Raw genomic sequence first — 20,667 nt, forward strand, 5'->3', positions numbered from 1 at the left:
TGTTGTTCCAAACCTATGTGACTTTCTTTCAAAAATAATTTTTAAAAAACATTTCAACTGTTTTTGACCATAAGTTGAAAGTCAATGAGGACAAACACTGGACCTTAATCCAGTTAGTCACAGATGAGTGAACTATCCCTATAAGGATCTCTACCTTTCTGATGATTAGATGAGAGCCAAACACACAAACATTTGTGAATTTACACAAGAAAACAAGGGAAGGACATTCTGGTGTCACTGGGTAGATTGTTCAAACACATGTTCTTCACTTGGTCCGAATGATACTCAGTTTTCTTCTTCCATTTTAAACAAACACCTTAGAGACATGCGTGGGAAGAACTTGTGCCGTCCTCTCAGGACAGCTGAAAGCATGTGTGTTCTGCGAGACCGCAGGAAGGAACGGTGGAGTCCCATGCTGCTAGGCTCTAAGTGAAAGCAGTCCTCTCCGTCTCCACATAGACCGCAAGCCTATTCTCCCTGAGTTCAGAGAGATCCCTCTCTCCCGCTTGCTATCCCCTCCTCCTCCTTCCCTGAAGAATGAAAGATTTGATGGGAGGTGAAATTTTAGAAGGGGTCGAGTTATTCTGTCTCTATTTCAGCACCCGTTACATCAGAGGAGGGGGTTAGGCCCTTCCCTCCAAAAAGGAGAAACGGAAGAGAGAGGAAAAAGAAAATCAGGTCCCAATTCCCTCCATCCACCCCTCCCTCCCCCAACCTTTCGTGAAAAACTATAGTTGCTGTCCGAGAGTTCCTCAGTCTCCAGAAAGCAGCTGAAGGCTTCCAGTACCATGCCACTGCCCCAGATCCCGTGAACCTTTGGAGAGGAGCTCGCTACTGGGCTGTACAGGGTCCTGGACACTGGGGATCCGATACCACAGGAGCTTTGAGGAGGAGGAGGAGGCCTTAAAATCCTGGGATACAAGAGATGTGTGCAACTTTAAGGACTTTTAAAGAGCCACTGGAAGAATAAGGAATCACGGAAGACGCCAAGGACTGCTGGACCCCAACTGAAAACAAAGGTCAGGGAACACCTGGGTAAAAGTTGCAAGTTCTTCACTCACTTCTAGTACTTTTCCTTTATGTAATTTCTCTGATATTTCACTCTTCATCTCTTCAGTTCTCCTTTGTCTTTGTTTGGCACACGTCACTACCTGTACATTCGCTGCTCTGTTTTTGTTTTTCCTGAACAAACTCCTCCAGCCAGGGTACAGGTGGGCCAAGCGGTCTGGTCAAGGGTCATCCTGGGAGTCTGCATTGGATTACTTCGGTGTTCCTTCATAATCCAATGCAGGCAAGTAGGACAAACATCAAAGGCAGATAATTACCCAGAACTGCACTTCTTATTATGTTTGTTTACTTTTCACCAAAAGAGATGGGTGTTTTCTGGTCCACTTTAAGGTCATGCAGGAAGGGGGACATGCATCTGGATGGGTGTGTTTGTTTGCTTGGTTAAGAGCTGCTTTCTCAGCTTTCTCGTTCAGAGCTCGATTCTCTTACAGAGATTTCCACTGTGCTACCTAAAACAGTGTCGGCTACTCTCTGGGTTGTGTCTTGTGGCTTTTCTTGTACTACGAAAGCTGTATTTGGTGGATTCAGTCTTATTCTGAGGACTGTGGTTTGTGGATTCTATTGTAGAATGTTGTAGATGTTTCTTGGTTGCCTGGTGCTGCTCACGGTTTCTATGGCTAAAGCTCTTGGGAATCCGGTCCACTGAGCGTCTAAGTACCATTCTGTAGGGGATAAGGCACTCTATTCATAAAATATTGGTTTTTAAAGCAAACTGTTTCCAAGACAGAAGGTCTTTTTACGCTAACCAATTCCTCATGTAGAAATGTCTATGTTCTCACGTTGTGCACACACACTTCTCTCTGATTTTACAGAAGGCTAATCAAAAACCTAGTGTGTGTTGTGGCACCATTACCCATAGTGCCCTGCTGCTGTCAGACACACATGAGCAGCACCAGTAGATACAAACTGAACAAAAATGATTATTACTTCTGTGTAAGGGATGTTCGCAGATGACATGATCTTTACGTGCATCAGGTGACAAGAAAAAACTGCGAGTGTCCTGTGTGAACACATTATGAATATAACCACGAAACCAAACCAAATGGCTGAAATGTGAAAGGTTAGAAAAACGCATGTTTCCTCCGAGAGTCATAAAGCTCACTAAAATCCAATCATAGAAAAAGAAGCTGCTCCTGGACCAATTTCCACGACATTACTCTTCAGAGAACATTCCGTGCTGAAGTTTTGGCACATGGTGCACCTGTAGCACATGTGAAACATCTTAAATTTCCAGTAGGACTCTTTTTGTCTTTCACACTCATTACATTAATACCTGCCTCTTCCAAAAATGAAACTGTGTACATAGGAACATTTAGTGCTATTTTAGAAAGACACTGATTTTGGAAAGTGCATGAAATATCTGAAATGAAGATGTGAGAGTTGAATGTGATGGCAGGTAAATAAGGGCCTAGGGCTGGCATTGTTCATATCCAACGGTCAGTTCCTGTGGGCACTGGTGATTAATTTCATCTGTGATGTTCATGTGTCACGAGCTTCTATAAACGTATGCAGATACATATTTGTGGCTGTTAGATCAGGCAGCGAAACCTCTGGTAACTGATTCTACAACTAGATTTACATTCCATGAAGGAAATATTAGTGTGTGCAACATTTCAGCAATGCCAATTGAAGAATTTCTGAACTTTATTTTCTTTAAAAGTATCCAATAATATACAGCACATCTTAAAATGGTCCCATAAAATAATTTGGAATATCAGCTGGGAAAAAGTAACTGCAGAAAATGGAGATTAAGAAAAAGTAGTAAGTGGAATTTCAATTCAGCCTTGCACGTAATACAGATAAGAGCCAACATTGCTTCTCTTTCTAAGAGCGCTCTGTTTATCGTCTTCCTTTCAACAGGTTAAAACAGAAAAATAGAAGCATTGCTTGTTCTAATCTGTGCCACTAAGATAATTAGAAACATGTGGAGATGACTTCTGGCTTCTTGCAGATACACACGTTTTTAGGATTTCAGGCTTTCTTCTTTTTCTGTTGTCTGTTATCTAAGCAGCCACTGTCATCCATCTGACAATAAAAAAAAGAAAAGAAAATTAGCTTGATATATAAATATCTAAGCCCAGACTGACCTACAAGATCATCTGCAACTGCTGCCGTCTTACTCATTATTCACCTAAACTGAACCTTATAAAAATTCCAAGCTAAAAGAGAGAACAATTTTGAGATTTGGGTATAAAGTGAATTTGCATTCACGTTCCCATAAAGCTTTGTAGGAAAAAGTACTCATTAATCTATTCAGCTGCAGTAATTCTCTCTTCAGGCTGAAACAGGTAATGATTTTCTAGCATCTGCAACTGTTTCTTTGGTAATATGTGGGCTTATTTGCACGCACAGAGATGCTGGAAAGAAGAGACAAAGAAACGGTTGCTAGAAAGTGTGTTGGTTTGTATGCTTGTTGAAGGTCACAGAGTCTGACTGTTGGTTGCTAGTAATGTTACTTGACTGCTGTGTTCAACTAAGGGTCATTAAAATGCATTTTGATAGAAATCACGTGGTGCAATCAACAAGGTTAATAAGTATTTAAAGTAAGATATGTGGAAATGCAAATAGTTTTGAAAATGTTGTCATGTAAACATGAAACTTTTTAAAAACGCAAGGGAAAAACTTTTCATTTTTTGACTTCATCATTGTGCGTGTAAAGGTAGCCTTACTACTTGGTGCAGAAACCCTTGTGGCAAGCACAGAGGTAAAAAACATTTTTTGTAGTTGTCACCAGATTTGCACACATTTCAGGAGGGATTTTGATCCACATCTCTTTACAGATCCTCTCTAAATATTTAAGGTTTCTTGGCCAGATTTTCTATAGGATTGAGGTCTGGAGTCTGGCTAGGCCACTCCATGACCTTAATGTGCTGCTTCTTGAGCCACTCCATTGTTCTCTTGGTGGTATGTTTCGGGTAACTGTCAGTACCCTTAGCAGAAAACAGCCCCAAAGCATAATCTTTCCACCTTGTGCTTGAATGTAGGGATAGTATTCTTGGGGTCAGCTTTTGACAGCTCTGATACTCATATCATCTCAAATCACCATCCCTCACGGCTGATTTAGCTTTAAACAAGCAAACTAGAGAAAAGGTTCTGCTCTGTCTCTCATGACGTGCATGTTCCCGCACATTTAGCAGGTTTTCAGAGGAATAAAGCTTCTGAGAGGCTTTTAAAAGGGCTTGTGGGTGGCGATGAGGACAGAGGCCTGAGCCTTCCAAACCACGTTCGGTGAAAAGCTGCATTCTCTAGGACAAAACTGCTTCTATTTCCTGCTCTCTCTTTTCATTAGCTGTGGGTTCCAAAATCAATTAAAGTTCCCACATGCCCAGATCTCACTTCATAAATTTATTACATCATGCCCTGTTGGTCTCCATTCTGCCAACATTAATTTCTCTGGGATGGACGCAACTTGGGGCATGTTTTCCAATCTCCTAAGACCTCTTTTCCTTCCTACCTTGCTCTTATGCTCTTCTTCCATTTTTCTAATTTTGTCAGCACTTCCTTATTGAATAAGTGTGTGATATGTTTACAGTTTCTGGTTTTCTGATCTCAAAATATGAGCGACGCTACAAATTAATACCATGCTGAAAACCGGATCTGTGTGTGACACATTTCTTGTACGGACTATTACTGTGTAGTAATCTTTTTCTCATGTTTTTCCAATAGTAGAAATGTCAAGAACAACAGCAGAACGAGAATTCTCTTCAGACGGTTTACTCTCGAAGCTGATTCCAGCTGTTCTCTCTCCGCACCCTAACAAATTCATTACGGTCCCTCATCTGTCCATCTGTCACCCTAACTGCTGTTCCCTTCTGCCCATTTCTCATGTTGTTTTCCTCTTTTGTCTTTTTTTCTCTCTCATTATGGAATATTTCTGAAGTGTGTCTACGTGTTAACAGCCGTCATCTCGGGAAAGTCTGACAGCCAGATGTGGAATTCTAGATCAAAATGGGAAATACATTCTCTTTCAAGAAAAACAGATAAATTCAATACAACTACCTTTCACTATAGTTTAAGATCAAATGACAGACGTGTTTAAATGTGTGTGTGTAAATGTATGTAGAAAGCTGCAGAAATGGCTGATGTGATGTGCCAGGTAGGATTGAGGTTGTCTGGCTTTTTAGATCAGTTTTTACGAGTCCTCTTTACAATATCAAACAAACGCTTGGTCAGAGTCGCGGTTTGTTGCGGACCACTATTCTGCCAATGTAACTGCAGTGTTTAAATTAAACATCTTGTTGACTCATGGAGACTCATCTCTTAAAATTTTATGGAGCTAGTTGTTGGGTTGACTAGCTCGGATCTTATTTCTTTCATAGTTCAATGACTATATAAACTTCAAATTGACCGGCCGGCTTTTATAAACAACCTCATTCATTAGGATGTAAACAGGAAATAGCCCTGGAAAATGATTTAGGTAAAATCAGTCACAACATGCTTTATTTAAAAAACACTTTGTTTGTCTTGGGATTTATTTGCTTTACAATTAAAATAAAAAATCTTTACAAGTATTTCGCGCTCTAAGTCTTTCCCTGCTGCCTTGTCAATCCCCAAAGAGAACAGCATTTTAGTCGCTTCATAACCTTGTCTAAACTTTCCAGCAATAACCTTTTCTCTCATAAAACTTCCCAAACTGACACTCAGCTTTCTGTCTAATAAACTTTGCAAGAAAAATACAGGACTTTATGGTCCCATATCAAAGCTTTCTCAACAAGAGTGCAAACACCCTAAACAAAACACCTTATATTACCCGCTGGTTTCTAGTTAAGCGCTCAAACAGCTCTTAACTGCCCAATCAAAGTTTGACATGAAACAGCTGACCAAATCCTTTAAAAAAAAAAAGTTAAATGCTGAAATCAAAGACACTTGGGCATAAATCCCACAAAAAAAAGAGCTCAAACTCTTTAACTCACTTCAGAGGAAGTCACAATAATCGGCTGAAATGAAGAGCTGGGTGCAAAACGAAAAGAGAGGCAATTAAGCTAATGACTCGAGCTCAGATCCGACCCCAGGACAGCCAAGGAAAAACAGCTCCTGGTGGCCTACAAAATCCCGCCACACAAAAGCAGGCCAGCCAGAGAGCAGCGTTTGCCATTGTGAAATTATCCATTAAAACTTTAATTGACTGACTGGATGATTAGATGAATGGACCAGGAATAGTTTGGCTCTTAAAGAGTCTTTTCATCCTCTACATGCATATTCAGAAAGCCAAAACCATAAATGCAACAAAACAGATGCTGATGTCAGCATTAGTTCTATGGTGTGTTGTTAAAAAGGCCAGACATGAAGGGGCCATGCGGGGCTCTTCAGGTCTACATGCTGGAACTACAAATGACACTTACTGTAAAGACATTAAGTACATTAGATGAGATAGTGATCACGCATAAATTGCAAAGAAGGAGCAATAAAAAGAGAGTGAGAGAGAATTGGCAAAACTGGCTTCCAAGACACAAGTATAAACAAAGCTCAGTAGCTATCCCTCTTCTCTAAACTGAGCTTCTCAAAAATACTCTTGAGGAATAAAGGATTTTGGCAGCACTCTGTAAAAATATGGAATAAGTGAGACTTTATTACTAAAACAAATGTGTCCAGGCAAATACCCTTCTTCTGGGTATTTTCAAGATGGATAGCCGAGTAGACAAAAACAGGACTCAGGATTTCTTTGATCAACTTTAAAATGAACCCTGGGACCTTGTTTAACTGAGTTTTGTTTGTTCAGCAGTTTCCATAATGATATTCTATAGGGCTGTTTACACAGTATGTGTTATTGTGGTTTAGAGGCTTTAGGAGTGCAATTGGACCGAAGTGTGCAGATATACATTAGTGGTCAAAAGTGTGTCATTTTTTTTCTCTTCAGTTCTCCTAGGCTGCTTTATTGGATGAAAAATACAGTAAAAAAAAAAGAAGAAAAAAAACATTGTGCAACATTATCACAATTAGCAATTATTATTACAATTATAATTGTTTGATACTGAAATGCTGAAAATTCAGCTTTGCCATTACCGGAATAATCACATTTTAAAACATGAAAATAGAAAACATTTATTTTCAATAGGGCTGCTCCGATCACGATCGGCCAATCGTTATGCGCATCTCGTCAGTAAAAGCCGATTCTCTAATCAGCGGTAAATTCCCTCAGGTGCGTGATTTCACATAGAGCAGCTGTTACTACACAGAGCTGTTGTTAACTGAGAAGACGCGCAAATAAACGCTGAAAATGAAGTGGATTTGCGCAGCTTCTCAGTTAACAATGGCTCCATGTAGCTGCTCTATGTGAAATTACGCACCTGAGGGAATTTACCGCTGATTAGCGAATCGGCTTTACTGATGAGATGCGCCATACGATCGGCCGATCATGATGGGAGCAGCCCTAATTTTCAATTGTAATAATTTTCACAATAATACTGCTTTGCTATATTTTTTATCAAATAAATGCAGCCATGGTTAACATATAAGCTTCTTTTTTTTTAATAAATAAACAAGAATAAATATACATATAAATAATATAATAAAAACTTTTTATTTTTTGTATTTTGTGTATTTTTAAAGTGTAAGTTAAAAATCTTTTTACTTGACACCATGTCTTAAACTAGGGACTGATAGTGTGAGATGCATACATCAATCTAGTACATATTTCCAAAGAAATCCAAAAAGCACTGCTGGATGAAAGAATTGATTTTCTGTTTTTAACTGTGTAAAAATGATTTGACAACTCTGCCTGTTGTGTGAGGTCTTGGGCATGAAAAGTTGTTAAACTTTTAAAGTACATCATAAGATCTTTCCACTGATAACTTCTGCACCTCACATTTTTAAACAGATGATGTTCATTCAACAGCTTCTAAATTCTTCCGAATACAGAGGAGCCACTGGGACTTAGCCTTTGGCATCCACCATGACTGATATAGCATAGTTAAACCCAATGAAAACAAGAAAGCGGATTTAATGTTCATGTGCCATACTGGCTAGTGACATCATAACACTTATACTGACTTCATAAAAGCACCCGAGGAACCCAAGGGTATAGGAACAGTCTGGAGGCCGTTCTGGAAGCTCTGTGAATTATGGCTACTAACATCACATGAAGAGCCAATTGGCTGGAACAGTAGAGGGTCACAGCTGTCCATACAGAACATCAAAGCTACAGAGGATGATGAAATGGATCACGGGAACAGTGGGTTGATTGTATAGAGTGTGGAGATGTATGACTCAGATGGCTGGGGGAAGGATAGGGAGCCTCTGGATCACCATAGTAGCAGTGGTGATACTACGCCTCAGCCAAATCAAGACCAAAGTTGACAAAAGCCACATTTAAAAACTATTTACATTAACCTAAGCTTGATAGCTAACTGAAGCCCCTTTCACACTGCCATTCCGGCAAATACACGGGTAAAGTGTTCCGGCAATTGTTCCCGGGTCGCTAGTTTTTTGCACTTTCACACTGCCAGTGATTACCCCGGGATATGTGCGTGCTTTTACACACAACCCGTAAAGATCCCGTAACGATACGTGACATCAGGGCATGCCGTGTAATGTACGAGTCAAAAACGTTAGGAACATTATAATTTCACTTAAGCAAGCAAACGATCTCTGCGTCAGCGCAGAAAGTGAGGAACTAACTGATCTCTGCTTCATTACAGTTTGCACATATTTTTTTTTCGCGAACGTTGATCTTCCTTCAACACAGCCGGTAAAAGAGTCGCGCGATAACGCATGTCATAACTTCGACAGGGCATTAGATCTGGCTTTTGTTCACACAGCGCTCGTCCCGGGTTGAACCCGGCAATGTTACTAGGTCTCCGACACGGGTTCATTGCCGGAGTCAATCCCGGGACGTGGTTGCTTTCACACAGAAGGTGACCCGGCAATATGCCTGACAACTCCAGTGTGAGTCCAGTGAAGACTTGGGTTGATTCTGACAGCTCAGAGGAGTAGCAGACCAATGATACTGGAAACTGTTATAACAGCTGACAAAATGTTAATATTTACATTTATTCATTTGGCAGACTCATACTTTATCCAAAGTGATATTCAAATATACACTTTCAAATACACACAGATTGTGCGTTTCCTGGGAATTGAACCCATGACCTTGACATTGGCAGTGCAGTGCTTTACCAGCTGAGCTACAGGAACTGCAAATTGGTTTTTGAACCACAAAATGTTGTTAAAGAAGAGCATAGTTTGTTTCTCATGAGTTGTGGTATAATAGTTCTCATCTTGTATGTAGCCATGAGCAAACACATACCTAAGCTATCTATTACTATTCAATAGTAATGGTGAAAGGTTGAGAGACTATGTAATGGAGACAAACGCAGCCGTCCATTTTATCACTGAAGGGAGGGAGAGAAAAATAAGCAAATTATTAGGTAAGAGTTTTCCTCTCAATCCCTCAGGTTAGCATTCCGAACCACTGTGTCCTGAACCGTTCTGTTTTGGCATGGACCGACATTCCCACATCTGTTCTGGATATGTTAGCTGCCCATTACTATGCAAAAGCCAAAATATTTTGAATTGTTTTTCCTGTGTGATTGTGAAAAATGACAGGAGGGAAGCTAGTTGACTTAGTGTCTGTTGATAGCTAAAGATAATTAGGTGTGTAAGTCAGGTCCTTGAAAGAGAGAGCTTGAGAAAGTAACACAAATGAAGACAAATCAGCAAAACTTCCTTTCCCATGAAGTCAGGTTCAAGGCCAGGTGTCTTGTTTGGCAGACCAGGCAGAAGGACAATTATGTATGTGACCCACTTTCAGCACCATAGCCCAGATTTTCCTTAAAACCTTGTCTGACACTCTTCTCACTTTCTAATCTCTTCACTCCACACAGTTTATTTCTCAAAGTCTGTAGCCTGCAGTGTCAAATTGCTCCACCGTGTATAATTAGTTCAGTACCGATTAGGCTGTGTTTGACTGTGGCTTTTCCATTTCACTTTATCCTTTGAGAGGAAAGAGTCAGTCTTTTTTTTAAACCTACCCCTAAGCATTTCAGGTTAGCTTTAGATTACTGACTACATCCAGTTAGAATCAGACAGTAGGACCTTCAAGCAGACAAATAGGAAATATAATATAAAGGAACCGTGGAGGAGAGGCAAATACAAAGTCCATTTCAAAGGTTGTACTTATGGTTCATAGTAACACTGTTTATTTCAACTCTCTACCAAATTAAATTGTCAGCAACGCATTCTTAAATATGGTGTATATAAATATGGAGGCAATATGGTGTGATGCGGCGAGACAGTTTCACCTTTGTTATACACTATATAGTGTATGCAGAACTACACTGGATCTGCAGACACATCTTTGGTCTTGCAGCAGAGATGGAAGAATTGCTGACTGAAAAATGTGTCTGTATAAACCGGGAGGGGGACCTTAGAGACCACATCTAGGTCTTGATGAAAAGCAGAGCTCAGCATGGATGGAAAGGTGATACTGGGATTAGAGGAGTCCAACGCAGCTCACCGAGAGTGCTGATAAGACAAATACTGAAGACATGATGGGGTGCTCAGAGTGGGAGATTGTTAAATACTGAACCCTATAGAGTGGGATATACAGCAGGATGTTAGAGCTCCAAGGAATTTGATCCCATGAACTCTGAAGAGGTGGTAAAGGGGGTAGTAAGTTACAGAGCAGGAGGTGCAAGGGTGGGAAAATGGTTATAGTCCATGCTAAAGATGGTTGGGTGTATAAAATGCCATGGTGATGACATCATTTAAGTGATAAACTCTTAGCAGAGGATGTGTAGCATCTGGATATGGACATGTGTTAGTGGAACATGTGAAGCATCCAATGTGTGTTTGATTTAAGTGTCTGAGACGAGACTGAGTAGCACAGCAGGGTGTCTGTGAGAAGTGCAAGGGTAAAGGTTGTACACCATGTTGAACTGCTAATACTTTATGGTAGGATTCCATTAAAACACTGAAGGAAACAAGACGCTATTCCTGGTCTTTTCTGGCCCAGTGACAGCCCTTGTGGTCATCCACTTTGCCACATGAGCTGCTTGGTAAAAGTAAGCTGTGGAATCCACACCAGAACATGCTTGGCAAGAAATCCTGATCTTTTTCCTTCTTTGAGTATTTCTTATTTCTCATTTGTTGTTGTTAACAATGTGGATTCTTTGTCACAGTCCCTTAGTTGTCTTAGTAAACAGAAAATTCTTGCTGAGGTTTATTCATTTTGTGGCTCTGGTTGACATCTAAATGGCCCTTCTGAGGTGGCCCTTCTTAAACGTAGGTTAAATGTACGCTGATAATGTACATGATTGCTAATTGATAGCTGCTTTTCTTTCATTTTATAGGTGAAGCATTGGATTTACCAGTGTGTGGAGGTGGAGAAAGAGAAGGATAAACAGAAGAAAGAAACTAATAAAAAGTAGGTGAGGTGATAACAGAAGCAAAAATGAGAGACATAACATGGTGCATGGGCATTATGCTCTATCTCTCCATCTGCTTACTCGGCAAAAGCCTCTCAGGAAAGGCACTAGTGCAATCTCGACAACGGCGAGCACCTGCCGATGACTCCAAGAAGTGCTCCTACACTTTCATGATGCCTCAGCAGAAGATCACAGGTCCAATCTGTGCCTCTGCCACCGGGCCCGAACCAGACAAAGACCGGGTGACACGTATGGATATTTCTGATGTCCGGGAGGTCCTTTCCAAGCAGCGGCGGGAGATCGAGATGCTGCAACTAGTTGCGGATGTGGATGGGAACTTGGTAAATGAGATGAAGCTGCTGCGCAAAGAGTCTCGTAACATGAATTCCCGAGTGACACAGCTCTATATGCAGTTGCTTCATGAAATTATCCGCAAGAGGGACAACTCGCTGGAACTGGCCCAACTGGAGAACCGTGTGCTGAACGTCACCACAGAGATGCTACGACTGGCCTCCCGTTACAAAGAGCTGGAGCTACGTTTCGCAGGCCTTGCTGCCACAGTAAACAACCAATCTGTGCTCATCGCCGCCCTGGAGGATCGTTGTCTTCGAGGATATGGCCGCCAAGATCTACCCGCAGTTCCGCCGCTGGTGCAGGTGGTGCCAGAGAACATTCCAGTAAACAACAATCGCTTCACCAATGAGATTCAGAGAGACCACAATAACAGAGCCTTTCCAAGAGGGTCACGAATGGATGCACCAACACCAGACCCACTTGGAATCCCACCACCCCCTCAGGGAACCCTTACCTCAGATGGTAAGTGACCAGGGACAAGGGGGTGAATTAGTTGTAGAATAACTTGACAAGTGTAGGTTTGCATGTAGATTTTCACAATCTTTTTTTACAGAAATTCCACATCAACACAAATGACACATTGTGAAACTTGCAGGTTCTATGGATTAACAGTCTAAGGGGAGTTACAATGCCAGGTTTTCAGGCGAGATGTGGTATCTCTCTATGTTACCATACAACACAAAATTTTGTAGTATTAACCCAGCAGTTACTACACATGTGGAAGTAACTTATGTGGTGGGCGCAAATTTGACGGATCATGTCTTTAGATCCCACTTCCCATTTACTTAGTCCAGATCTTGGTGGCATAATGCCTCAGACAGTTAAACAGCAGCCTTTGTGGGGCCAGTATCACAGTGGGCCCTGCAAAAGTTTCCATGAAGGGTGTATAGTGGCTGCAAAGGAGGTTCTTGTGAAAAATAAAATAACAATTGGAACACTGTATATCTGCAGTGCCGCTGAAGGTGTTGCATTTCCCTTGGTGGTACTACGTGTTTTCTGTAAAAGTTGCAGTGAGCCTTAACCTTATAAAGCATGAACACACAGCCGAGAACACACTTCACAGTGTAGTAATGCCAAAAGTTACTGAGACAAATCTCAGAATCCTCCATTCCACTTCTGCAGAATCCTCTCTGGCAGCCCATGAAAACAAAATATGAGCTCATGGATTCCTGAGTGCACACGTGAAAACATGCACCCACACAATCCTCCCAGAAAAATCTGAAGAAGATTAAAGAGGGTCAGAGAAGAGTGAAGTGGATGAACTTTTAGACTAAGCTTAAACTGGGCTACTGTATGCCTTCTCCATTAATGCATCAAAATGTATCTGCCTAGTAAGTAGTGACGTTACACATAAAACAGGAATATAGGGCTGGCCTGAATACCATTTTTTGAGCTTTGTAGCTTCGGTTGTAATCAAAACCAAATATTCGAAGCTTCAGAGGGAGGGGCTGAACATATTCTTCTCTCTAATAAAGGCAGGAATCTCTGTGTGTCTGTCTGTCTGTCTGTTTGCATTGAAGAGTTCATCCAATCGACTTCATGCGTGACGGGTGTGTTGCAGATGACCCAAGGGAGTACAGTGTCACATTTTGGTGCAAAATGGACACACAACACATTCAGAATGAATACACTTTTAATAAACTACTGAACAGCTTGAGACGGCTGTGTACAAAGCAGCACTGAGCTCACAAACTCTGATTTATCAGGCATTACTTGCTAGATGGAATGAATATGACATTGAAAATTGTCTTCTGAAATACAGTGATATAAAAACACCCAGGAGAAGCACTTGCACTTTTGTAAGACCCCACACCTGGCAGGCCAAATAATGGACATGTGTGAGTGTGAAATGGTGGTTTTGGACTACAGCCTTTAGTGATAAAGCCTTGAGTAGATAAATATCACCTCTCCAAACACAACCTCCATTGGTAGCTTTCTCCAATATCATTTCTCTCCACATACCCACACGACATTATAAACAATCTCCATTGCTTATCCAGCAGATCTTCAGTCTCAACTCGAACCTTAATCAATGATAAAATCTTTAAGTTTCTGTAGCAAATAGCTCCAGAGTCCAGCCTCTTGTGTGGCCAAGGCAATTCAATAGGGTCCAATTCTCTCATGACTCACCGCTAATGACAGCGCAGTGTAGCCTGCTTCACCCAGAACATGGAGAATTACAACCGCAGCTGACCAAAGCAAAACACTTTCATAACCTCTGAGGTTGTACAGTACTACTTTTTTTCAGTCAATGAAGATGTATTATAACTGAAAAAACTGAAGCTGCTCAGAGAATAGTCTTGGATGACTCTAAGATGCAGTTCTGTTTGAGGGTCCTCCTGGACCGAAGCAGAGAAAACGCCCACTCTGCCGATGTCTGCCGCTCAAAACGCCCAGCACAATGCCTGTCTGTATGAGCACAATGGCTGTCATTCATGCACAGGCGATCAGGGCCACACTGGGACCTGGCTGGTTTAACGCAGCTGTTACAGCACAGCGAGAGCTACAGAAGAACTTCCTCTCAACACAGGAAAACTCCTCTTATACAACCATACAGCCCAAAAGGGCCTTTGGCAAAAGGGAATCTCTCTTTCTCTTTCTTCCTCTCTACACGTCTGGCTCACCCCTATATGACTGATAATGATTTTAGCTTAAGCTCAAAAGTAAAGAGGAAAAAGAAAAATGAGCGGAAAATAACCATTGGAAGAGGGAGTCGCACAGGGCCTGAGCTGGTGTCTGGGCATGGTAACTCCATCAGGACAGACCTGGGTATTTATCTTTCAGTCAGATCTGAATTGCTGGGAGACCATGTGCTCTGGGCAGAAGGCCGCAGGCCTCTGGGCCTTTAATCTTATTATTATTATTGACGAAAATGCAGTGTTTTTTGTTATTGCCGATAACAAAAATGAGAAAAATACTGCTAATGACAATATGACAGAAAGGCCAATACATTAAAATACAAACTTTTTTTTCTTTCTTTCAAATATTTAAGTTGACTCGCTTGAGCTGCACAATTGTAATCATATATACAGTAAACACAACTCATATCTGCACAAAATTAAGCAAATGTACAACAGAACCTGAAATAATTTATGTGCTAGCCATATTGTGAATGCAAACTGACATTATCAATGTTGGTTCAGATATGATATACTGGAATGAGAACCCCAGTTTTCTCTTCTCCCTGTCTTCCTTAGGCCCATTCAGAGACTGTTTCCAGGTGCGGCAGGCAGGACACAGCACCAGTGGGATGTATCTGTTGAAGGCAGAGGGCAGTGATAGACTGATTCAGGCCTGGTGTGAACATAAATTAGACAACGGAGGTTGGACTGTTTTTCAGCAAAGAAAAGATGGCTCTGTCAATTTCTTCAGGAACTGGGAGAATTATAAGGTAAAGGCCCACAACACACTGACCAGAGTGTGCTGCAAGCTAATGGACACGCAAAACTACAACAATCAATTAGCAGGGAAGTCCTCTATTTTCTGACTGTTTATCCAAATTTAGAAGAGTAAGTGTAAATGTCTGATAAGAAACAGGGAAATAGGGAGACAGCCACAATGTCTGCATTTACATACTGTAACTGCCCCACATGCCTGTTGTGTAAGTGAATTAGTAAGATAGATGAAATTTGTAATGAGATTCCCAGTGAAGCCCATCAGTTATTTACTGCAGGTCAGTGGATGTTAAGACTTGTCAGGCCAAGTAACCATCTACTGACACCTTGGCAATTAAAGCGCCATTGGCTAGTACATTTTTTAGGTGGTGGTGCTTTGTTGATCATTCAGTGTTTCTGTAAAAATAAGGGGAAACTCTAACAATAATACTGATAAGATGATGATAATAATAATAATAATAAGAAGAAGAAGAACAGTAACGGATTCATAAATATTAATCAGGTTGTCTGCGTTCCGTCAAACTGATTTGCTCAGTAGGTGAGCAGCAGCCAATGAGATTGCAGTTTGCGCATTAGTTCCGCCCACTACTAAGGAACTCCAGTTTTTTGACAGGAAAATATAACAAAGAATATCGTTTAATGCGTACATGTATCGCATCAATTCTGCAGAATGTAAGACTCTCTCGCTCGCTCGCTCAAAAGCGACGGCGAGTCGTGTCTTCACACTAGAACTCACGGTACGTCAAACACGGGTGCACTGCGTGTCCATTAAGATGAACTGAGAAATATCACAGATCACTTGACGATAAAAGAACTCTGAAGCATACAGTCAGAGTGTTCGGCGCTTAACTTATACTTATCCTCCAACACACACATCGGCGAGTAAAATCTGAGAATTTATTAGTCATTGGCTAATATTAAACATAATTTAGTCGCCAGGGTGAAGATTTAGTCGCAAATGCGAGGGATTTACTCGCAATGTAGAGGGTTGCCAAGAAACACCAAAGAGCTTTAGGGCAAACAGAATGACATCCTTCACCTTTGTCAACTGACCCTTTTTTCACCTTTTGAATTCAGTATTTATTACAATTTTAAATATGTTTAAATTGTGTATTTTTCTTAGTTATAGTATAGGTATAGTTTTCCTTTACCAAAGTAACATGAAAATAATTATTGGTTTAATTAAATTTTATTCAGAGGTTTGAAAATACTGGTGCATGGAAATAGATCATGGCAGTAGATCATATGTTATGTTACAGTATTGATTTATAGTACTGCATGCTCTTATTATTGTATTCCACTACTAGATAACACAAAGACATGCTTAAAAAAATCTAAGCTATGAATTTCAAAACATGTTTTCTGAACAGAAAAAGACATTTCACCTTTAGTCCAGGAAACCAAACTGTGATATATAGGAGGCTTGTAGAAGCAAATCGCATAATTCAATCCTTTTCCAAGAGCAATGGACCGAGAATGACCATTTTCCCTTGTACACTGCTGAAATCAGTGGAAAAATCCAGTTATGCTTTTATAAAGTAGCTCTCATGTTCCCTGCAAAGTCCGTCCTGGGAGTGTGACTTCACCGATTTAGTCTAAGTTAAGTGTATTCACTTGCCAGATGGGTGAATTGTAACTCCAGATTTGAAGGCCTACTACAGAAATATACCTCAAATTCTGCTCACTGACACAAATGAAATGAAAACAACTAGAATACCTGCACACAGTTGGGGAAATGCACATAAATCCACTAAACACGCTAAAAAGATGAACTATTTCCATTGGAGAAAAGATCAAGCTTCTCTGTCACATACTCTGTCTCTATTACGTTTTCTCTCGTTCCCTCCCTCCTTCTCCCACACAGAAAGGCTTTGGGAACATAGATGGAGAGCACTGGCTGGGCTTGGAGAACATCTATAATCTCGCCAAGCAGGGGGACTACAAATTGCTGGTGGAGCTGGAGGACTGGGTTGGAAAGAAAGTGTACGCAGAGTACAGCAGCTTCCATCTGGAGTCTGACAGTGAGGCCTTCAGGCTGAGACTGGGCACCTACCAGGGCAATGCCGGAGACTCCCTCACAAGCCACAATGGAAAACCCTTCACAACGCTTGACCGGGATAAAGATGCCTTTACAGGTTAGATGCTAACAGCCAGTTAAAAAAGGGCAATTGCTGAAGAAAATGGCATACTGTCCATAGCTATAAGGGTAGGATAGAATTCAGAATGTAAGAATTGCCTGGTTTGAATTGGTCCTAACAAGATCAAAAGCTTTTAAAGGGTTCTATCATTCCAACTCACTGCATTCTCTTGTCCATCTTCTTCTATGCCAGGCAACTGCGCTCATTTCCACAAAGGTGGCTGGTGGTACAACGCGTGTGGTCAAACGAATCTGAACGGTGTGTGGTACTCTGGCGGTGTGTATCGCAGCAAGTTCCAGGATGGGATCTTCTGGGCGGAGTATGGAGGAGGGTTCTACTCGCTCAAATCAGTCCGTATGATGATCCGGCCAATAGATTGAGGTTCACCTCAGGACCTCACCCTCTTACCAAACCCGACTGAGTCTAAATTGCTTGAATGTACTCATAATTCACTTCAGCACTTATTTATAATCACACATTCATGTTTATGAGGACTGACATGTATAGCACAGTATAGTCGTCATTTGTACAGCACTGATAAAAATCCTGAAAAGGAGGAGTGGAAGGATATGCGTTTCTCCAGACTTGTACACCAATGTCCTTTGTCCATCCCAATGCAGAGAGAAGACGACCAAGTAGAAACTAGAAGTTGGACCACAACACAGTCAACTTCAGCATCTCCTGCTCTTCTCCAACTCCTACATTTTTCCTCACTGCTGTCCATTCTTTCCAACTCTTCCTCACTGCCTGGGGACTGATGCCATTAAATCCTCAATCACTGGTTTTTAATCAAAGATCTTCGCAACTAACCAGATTTTGGCCTCTGGCTTTGGAGGTGTGTCTTTAACAATAGGGACTGGCACTGGGCTGAACTGTTCACCAGGCCCCGTCTGCATTCGGGGGTAATGTTGGTCTGTAAATATACTTTATGTTTTATATTTGTTCGTTTTTGTAAGAGTTAATTTAAGGACTCACCTCCAATCCGCAGTAATCATTTGTTATTTATATATCAGTGATCTGTATTTATGACAGTTATAATCCTCCAGTCATCTATTATGATGCGACAAACGTTTGTATACTTTTACCAACAGAAAGAGAATATTACGTTTGACTCCAGGGTTGTAATAACCATGGGGACTGAAAGGGACATGTCCCCCAACATCTATCTTAGAGGTCAATAAGAATGCATTTTTTCGTAACTAAATCTTCAATTCAGTGTTATTTTCTTTATAATATGACATTTTCAATTGAAACAAAATATTCAGACAAAAATGCAGGGGTGAACGAGATTTCATATTTACTGGGAGTTGAGTGGATTTTTAAAAGAAGATGTTAAATACCATAATAGAGCCAAACCAAAGATTATTGAATACTCAGTGCAGCTTAATTGATGTTAGAGATACAGTTTTTCAGAGCAAAATTAGCAAATCATTACATTTTTAATGAATTTGAATATGAAGTTATTTGTTTGTACCAAACAAAAATGAATAGAAATTAAACTGGACTTTTTTTTTTTATTAATTAGAAATGGCTTTACCAAGTCTTTTTTTCTTTTGAATAATTATAAAAATAAAAGGGGTCAGTTTAGATTTCAATTTTTAGTCTTCAATTTTTGGTTACACCAATGACTTTCTCACAAACACACATGTAAAACCAGAAAAACAACTACAAAAACAAAAACTTTGAACTTTGTAAAACTGTTGAGTTTATGCTAGACTTCCCCCATAAACATTCGCATATACAGACACAAACACACTCATCTCTGTAGTCTCTGATGGGCTCCGTTGAAAGCAGGCAGACACACTTATGCCTGAATGTAATTTTGGTACGGACTACGAACTAGGATTTTGTGTAAATGATCTCTGAATCCACTCTTAACACTGCTCCAACACTGAATAAAACAGCGTCCAAAAGTCTGAGTGTAACTTTTTTTGCACAGTATATATGAAGTCACAGCTGGTTTTTTAATTACACAACCGATTTCTCTGCAATATGAGCAGGAGTATGTGAGTGAGTGAGTGTCTGAGACCGAAAGAAACAGAGATTTCATGTCCAAAGTATGCAGAGATGTGAAAATGGGAGGACTACAGCACATAGAGACAATGAAAAACACATTTCTGCTGTCCAGTCACGAATGGAGGCGAGAGAGACTGGGACGAGAGAAAAAGAGAAAGAGAGGGATCCAGAGGGAGGGAGGGAGAGAGAGAGAGATGGAGACAAAAGAGCAAGACATTCCTTCCATATAAAGTGCTTAGGTTACAGCTCCACAAAAGTGTATTTCATAAAAGTTATGCCTCCCTGTTCCCAGTTTCCCCAACGGGACTATCTTTCAAAACGTCCTCGATCACTCACAGCCAAGCTTCTAATTCTTTCGGGAGAACATGGACACATGCGCTCATAGAGGAGAGACAGACACAGGCAGATGAAGTTTTGTGAGCGGCCTGCACACGAACACGTTCTTTTAAAGAGCTTCTGTCTGTTTCCCAGCATTCACGGGACACAGATCACAGGCTTCACACTTGCACGCACGTGGCACATTATAGTAAATACTCAAACTCAGACGATGAGTGCAGTCACAATCCGGCCATAAACTTGTTTTTTGTCTTGTAAAAGCTTTTGTTGGATAGAGACTGATGACCGCTAAAATCATCAGCTGTGAAAGTGGTAAATTTAAGTTTTGGCATGTCACGGGCTGTTAGCTTCTGAAAGGCCATTGCACTGACAATGATTCTTCACAAAAGGATTCAATGAATCATGCCATATAAATTCTGGTCATGATTGGGTTTGATCCAGTTCAGGGTTATCATCATTATATCAACTTTAAAATGATAAAAAAAATATTATATTCATATTAATTGTACAAAAATCATACTAAAACAAAACCAATACAATCCAATTTTGATTTATTTTGATGTGATTAATCATATTTATTCAATTAGTTGAGAATTTTTTTCATAAAAACTAAAAATTCTACAAATTCAATTGAAAACTGGAAATATAAAAATAAAAGTTTATAAAAAAATAAAAAAATTATATATATATATGTGATCAATCACTTTATTTATTTATTCCAAAAATGTTTTTCAAATTTTACAACTGATTTACAACTGTAGGAGTGAAAGGGTATTACTGTGAAAGGGTATTACTATAGTTATTAGAATTTATTCTTAAATAATACTACTTACTTAATTCATTCAATGCTATTTTCATTAATAGATCAATGTTAAAAAGTCTCCAACAGTATCAGATAATCCCATGTCAACTTTGCAGTATGTGGGTTGATAGGAGTTCCAGACAGTGTCTCTTCAGGGGGTGATGGCATTACGTGTGTGTTTGTGTGTGTGTGTA

The 20,667-nt window shown here is 40.4% G+C and overlaps 2 protein-coding genes across 5 annotated transcripts in view; one reads left to right on the forward strand and one right to left on the reverse strand.

The window, feature by feature from the left end:
* The window catches only part of LOC113121152 (ras-specific guanine nucleotide-releasing factor RalGPS2-like), a 112,767-nt gene that overhangs the window by 21,329 nt on the left and 70,771 nt on the right, over positions 1-20,667 (reverse strand). The gene's annotated exons all lie outside the window — the stretch shown is intronic.
* On the forward strand, positions 595-19,235 carry LOC113121153 (angiopoietin-related protein 1-like). 2 transcript variants are annotated; one of them, XM_026291418.1, is made up of 5 exons: positions 595-1,035; positions 11,358-12,248; positions 14,984-15,177; positions 17,046-17,316; positions 17,512-19,235. In XM_026291418.1, the coding sequence occupies exons 2-5, from the start codon at positions 11,459-11,461 to the stop codon at positions 17,697-17,699; spliced, it is 1,443 nt and encodes a 480-aa protein (XP_026147203.1). In that variant the 5' UTR covers positions 595-1,035; positions 11,358-11,458; the 3' UTR covers positions 17,700-19,235. The 2 variants fall into 2 exon arrangements, with proteins under 2 accessions (XP_026147203.1, XP_026147202.1); XM_026291417.1 differs by having other exon boundaries at positions 600-1,019.

The sequence above is a fragment of the Carassius auratus genome, chromosome 20 (assembly GCF_003368295.1).
Source record: "Carassius auratus strain Wakin chromosome 20, ASM336829v1, whole genome shotgun sequence".
NCBI lineage: Eukaryota > Metazoa > Chordata > Actinopteri > Cypriniformes > Cyprinidae > Carassius > Carassius auratus.